The sequence below is a fragment of the Caretta caretta genome, chromosome 3, assembly GCF_965140235.1.
Source record: "Caretta caretta isolate rCarCar2 chromosome 3, rCarCar1.hap1, whole genome shotgun sequence".
Taxonomy (NCBI): domain Eukaryota; kingdom Metazoa; phylum Chordata; order Testudines; family Cheloniidae; genus Caretta; species Caretta caretta.
Window position 1 is genome coordinate 114231804 of NC_134208.1, and position 6000 is coordinate 114237803.

Below are 6000 nucleotides of genomic sequence, written 5' to 3' on the forward strand. Positions count from 1 at the left end.
GAAGAGTACACTTACAAAATTTGTGGACGACACCAAATCGGGAAGGGTTGCAAGCACTTTGGAGAACAGGATTAGAAATCAAAATGACCATGACAAATGGGAGAATTAGTCTGAAATCAACAAGATGAAATTCAGTAAAGGTAAGGGCAAAGTACTACACTTAGGAAGGAAAAACCAAATGCACTAATATAAAATGGGGAATAACTGGCCAGACAGTAGTACTGCAGAAAAGGATCTGCGGGGAGGGAGGTATAGTGGATCACAAGTTGAATGTGAGCCAACAATGTGATGCAGTTGCAAAAAAGGCAGATATAATTCTTGGATATATTGACAGGAGTGCTGTATGTCAGATACAGGAGGTAATCATTCCACTGTATTAGGTATTGATGAGACCTCAGCTGGAGTATTGTGTCCAGTTTTTGGTGCCACACTTACATAAAAGGTGTGGGAAAATTGCAGAGTCCAGAGAGAGCAACAAAAATAAGAGATTTAGAAAACCTGACCTGTGAGGAAAAGTTAAAAAACTCGGTATGTTTAATTTTGAGAAAAGAAGACTGAGGGGTGACCTGGTAAGTCTTCAATATGTTAAGGGCTGTTATAAAGAGAATGATAATCAATTGTTCTCCATGTACAGTGTAGAACAGGAAGTAATGGGCGTAGTCTGCAGTAAGAAAATTTAGGATCGATATTAGGAAAATCTTCCTAACTGTAAGTAAAGTACGGAATAGGTAGCCACAGGAGACTGTGGAATCCCCATCAGTGGAGGCTTTTAAAAACAGGTTAGACAGGCACCTGTCAGGGATAGTCTAGGCTTACTTAGTCCTGCCTCAGTGCAGAGGGATGGACCAGATGACCTCTCAAGGCCCCTTCCAGCCCTATGCTTCATTGAGTCTGAACTTCAGGGCATGCGTCAAGGACTATCTTTTGATATAGACTTTTGGAGAGTGGTACAGTAAAGAACCGTACTTGTGAACAGGGCAGTGTATTGTTTTTGATATTTCTATCTGTTCATTTTCTGGTTTGGGGAAAGCTGCTGATCTTTTCTGTTGTCATTTGTTCAGGGTCAAATTTTTAAATCCTACTTCAGAGTCCCCCAGAGACCAGAGCATGCCCTCTTTTTCATGTTGTAAATGTAAATAAATATTAGACTTTCTTGTGACTTTATATAATAACCCCTTTCTCTGTGTGCACCTTCCCTTTGCTGACTAATTTAATCTGCTAAAACTGCAGTATTCAAATAAATTTAGGAAGAGGCTAGACAGAGAACAGAAAAGTGGTTGGGAGACTTACCTTTGATGTGGTTGGCAAAGCTATATATAGGCAGCCGGTAGAGGGAGGCGGGAGAGAGATCTCTCTGTCACTTAGAACAGCTTGTGAAGTTTTCACAGGTACAAGGTAATTTTGTTAGTTACCCAAAACTCAGCTCAAAATTCTGTTCATCCTTGCTGTTCTTGTTTAGTAATTGCTTTTCTTTTTCACACCTACAGATCAAAGGTCCATTGTCAAAACACCAAAGACTGTTCCAGACACAGACGAAGATGAGGGAGCTCAGTGGAATTGTACTGCCTGTACTTTTTTAAATCATCCAGCCTTAAACCGTTGTGAACAATGTGAAATGCCCAGGCATTTCTAAGCCAACAGGCCCATTATCTTTTGTAAAACCATAACAAACCTACAATGGACTGTTCTGTCATTGGGGAAAAAAATCATTTATTCATAGGATTTTGTAAAATTGAAGGTTTGACAAGATGGTGGTTTGCTAATGTTAAATGTCAGCCCACAGAGCTAATAATACCTCAGTGTTGTGTCCAAGGCAGTTGAAATTCATCAGCTGAAAGGTAATCTGCTGAAAGACTTGGTTGCCAGCTGCCTAAACCATGTACAGTATTACCAATATCCCAGTAAGATAATTCTCACCGTGTTCGGTGCTTGGGTGTTCCCCATCCCTCTTTATCCCCCAATGTCACTACTGAATTTTGACAGGGGAAAGGAATAGAATGAAAGCTTTTTTGTTTTCAAAGCTTTCAGTGAAACACTACAAATGCAGAGGAAATCAAAAGGAACAAGGTTTATCTGTTTGCTGCCACAGTGCCCATGGATAGGGGAAGAACTTCACAAATCAGTGGTACTCTTTGCCTTGTCTTCCCTGGAAACGTCTCTGCTCTGTGAAGCCAGAATCTATACAATCACCTCTAAAGATGAAAAGGAAAAACTGCATGCATTGTCTGTACAATACACAGTGAAATACCCCAAAGCTTTTCCTACTGTACATAGCTCTAGAGCCTGCTTTAAGTGATTTCTTTTCCTCACCTTTATTATTTTCTTGTACTTCTGTATGTATAGTGTAATAGTCTTTTTTGTTAACTTTCTTTTTTCCCTTTAAGTGATTAAGCACGATCATGTCCCTTTTTTAAGCTTTTATCTGAGAGAAGCAATGCCTTAAAATAAGAGCATTAATGGTAAGAAACTATGCACAAAATAGCTTTCCTCTGCTCATTCTGTACGTTGCTCTTGTGAATGCTGATGATCTGTGAAGACCTGCAGATGCAGCTTGGTAAAAATGCAGGAAAAGTTGGAAGAGTTATACATGTACTTCACTCTGTCCGCTGAGTTTTACGGTGGGTGACACAAGATAGTGTTTTGTCTGGCACAAGGAAACAAACTAAGAAACTTTCAACTCACCAACAGACTAGCATCCAATTTAAGCTTGCTTCATCTGCTGGGTATCTTGCACACTCTTGAAGAGCTATTGGGGAAGTACATACAGTACCAAAATCAACAGCAGCAGCATCATACAGGTTTGTTCAGAGAACTTTAAATACTTTCCTGTTTTGGCAGCCAGTTTCTAAACCTGACTTGGTGGTGAAGTCTTATATTTATAGAAAACAAGGATAGCAATATTTAGGACAACTGAAATAAAGGCTGGAAAAGAGAAATCAAGCAGACTTGAACACTGAAGCAACCTCAGCATCTCTTTATTTTGATAATTGTTTTTAAAGGAAAATATTCATGTGATCAGGAACGTATGTAACTGAAGTCAAGAAAATGAAATTATATTACAGGACACATGAAAAAGACAGCATGTAAATAATAATGTAGCAGCACTAAGTGAGGCTGGAGGGACTGCTAAAAATGTAGCAAAAGGCAAGCGATAAAGTAGACTGTCACCCACTGTAAACATTTGCCAGTGGACATTTTTAAATCGGAATTTTACAAGTGATCTATGTGAATGCACAAAGGCCTTTTGTTTTGAAGGCTTTGCATTTTTTATGTGGGAAGAAAATGACAATCCCAGGTAATTAGGCAGTAGACCCAAAGCACTTGCATTCAATGCATTTTGTTTATAAAAATGAGGCCTTGTTTTTCAGCTTCATCTGCAGTTCTATGTGAAGATTGACAAATCAGTTTTTACCTGTTTTATTAATAAAACCTAATTTGGATATCTTGAGTTGATGGTTTTGTGATTTAGCTGGGTAAACTGTCTTTGTAACAGATAAGTTATTTATAAAAATTAAAAAAAATTATATTCTAATGTTTGTCTTTGTGATTTGTTTTGCTTTTTCAATTTTTTGGAGTAACAGTGTAACCAACTGAGCGATAAATAGCTAAATACAGCTTTAAAATATGCAGATTTGCTAGGGCCACAGGTTGGTTTAAGACCTGTTTTTATGGCATCTTTTTTCTCCTTGTATCTTTTCCATGGCTTATTTCTGTTACGTATTAGTTAAATGTGTACAGGGCTTGTTTTGCTCCAAAATAGTGCATCCACAAAATTATGTCCTGACTATAGAAGTACTTCCTGCTCCAGAAAGTAGTAAAGCTGCTTTCAGTCAGAGGTGACATACCCAATCGAGGGCTGGCTTACCCATAGGTTTTGTACTGCTATAATTATATCAGTTTTCAAGCAGCAGACATAGTTAAAGTGGTACAGCCCTCTACTGTGGACACAGTTATATTGGTATAAAGGTGCTTATACTGGGATAGCTTATTGTATAGAGAGCATCTTTATACCAATATAACTGTATCTGCACTAGGGGGTGATATGACATTAAAGGTGCTTTTTATAAGTAAATTTACACAAATAAGCTATATTGATATAAGCATCATTATATCTATGTACAGTAGAACCTCAGTTACGAACACCTCGGGAATGGAGGTTGTTTGTAACTCTGAACAAAACGTTATGGTGGTTCTTCCAAAAGTTTACAACTGAACATTGACTTAATATTGTACAGCTTTGAAACTTTACAATGCAGTAGAAAAATGCTGCTTTTAACTATCTTAATTTAAATGAAACAAGCATAGACACAGTTTCCTTACCTTGTCAAATCTTTTTTAAACTTTCCCTTTGTATTTTTAGTCGTTTGTTTAACACAGTACTGTATGGTATTTGCTCTTTTATTTATTTATTTTTCTGTCTGCTGCTACCTGATAGCTTACTTCTGGTTCCAGATGAGGTGTTTAGTGAACCGGTCAGTTTGTAACTCTGAGGTTCTACTGTAACTGCATCCCCACAAAATGTTGTACTGCTCTAACTATATTGGGTTAGAAGCCAATATGCTAGTACAAAAACTGTAGACAAGCACCAAGAAAGGCAGACAGCATGTTCACTCAGTGACTTTTAATTGCTTTCCTGTTAACGTTATCTGGGGGGAGGAGAAGGTGAAGAAGCTTTTGTAATTCCAAACAACGTCAACCACATACTTGTTACTGGATTAAAATGGACATATATAATTATTGGTGCCTGTACCAAAATTTGAATATTCATGGACTCTGCTATTGTACAGTATAATAGCTGGGGAAGTCTTTACTTCTCAATTACAGTATAAAATTTACTGTCTTTTGCTTTTAATGTAATTTCATTTTATTTTTATCACAATACTCTGAACATTTGTCACTAACTGTTATTTTCCTTTCTGTGCTTGTTTCTGTATCACTAACTTGAACAATAAAAGGAGGACTTGTGGCACCTTAGAGACTAAACAATTTATTTGAGCATAAGCTTTCATGAGCTACAGCTCCAATGAAGTGAGCTGTAGCTCACGAAAGCTTATGCTCAAATTGGTTAGTCTCTAAGGTGCCACAAGTCCTCCTTTTCTTTTAGCTGATGTTGTAAGACCACTGCCTATCGTGCTGACCAATGTTGTGTCATTGTTTCCTTGAGCTCCCCCATCTGCCAGGGTACCCATTATCTTGTATTTAGATTGTAAGCTCTTTGGGGCAGGAGACTGGGGGTTTTGTTCCGTGTTTAGACAGCACCTATCACAATGGAATTGTAGTCTGACTGGGGCACTTAGATGCTACCGTAAAACAAATAATCTCTTCAGCCATAGTAATGCTTTGCTGTTAGGTCTTTTAAGGAGCAAATTTTAGACAACATTTAAACAGATCTTGCTAGAACTATTCCTAACACAGTTTGACCAACCAGAGTTCATGGGTTCACACTGTGGTAAAATAGCCTTTATCAAAATTGTTTTAGAACATGTTTAAAAACACCTATCCCTGCTGGCTAATGAAACAATATTAGAAACTTTCAGCTAAAATCATATTTGAAGTATTGCTGTACTCTTTAAAAATTAGGCCATCTTATTCCAGTATTTAATTGATCTGCCCCCTCTATGTATTCAAGGTTACATCTGCTCATTGATGAAATAAAAATTTACTGTGTTTTTTTTTTAAACTCAGCCCTTCTGAGCGTATAAAGCACTGGTATAAGAATGTAACAAGTAATATTTTCAGTAGCTAATCTTGGGACAGTGAAACAGGAAGCAAAAGAAATGACATTGCCAGTTTTCTTCTATTTAACACGTTCTAAAATCTACCTCTGCAGTAATATCCAATTTCATTTGGATCCTTTAAAGTTTGCATTATGGTTGTAGTATGGCTTACTGCTACAATAGTATTGGCTCTTACCTTACATGCATATGGTTTGATTAATGTGTGTTTATTTTCATCATTTTTATTTTCTTCTTTAAGGAGAAAAAGGAATTTTACTGCTGA

At 37.3% G+C, this 6000-nt stretch overlaps 1 protein-coding gene across 5 annotated transcripts in view; it reads left to right on the forward strand.

The window, feature by feature from the left end:
* TAB2 (TGF-beta activated kinase 1 (MAP3K7) binding protein 2) overlaps positions 1-3532 on the forward strand; it is a 142688-nt gene extending 139156 nt beyond the window's left edge. For all 5 annotated transcript variants that reach the window (XM_048844255.2, XM_075126799.1, XM_075126800.1 and 2 more), the window contains one exon: positions 1488-3532. In XM_048844255.2, coding sequence (XP_048700212.2) covers positions 1488-1633 — 146 coding nt within the window. In that variant the 3' untranslated portion in view covers positions 1634-3532. The remainder of the gene's footprint in view (positions 1-1487) is intronic.
* Positions 3533-6000: the final 2468 nt, after the last annotated feature.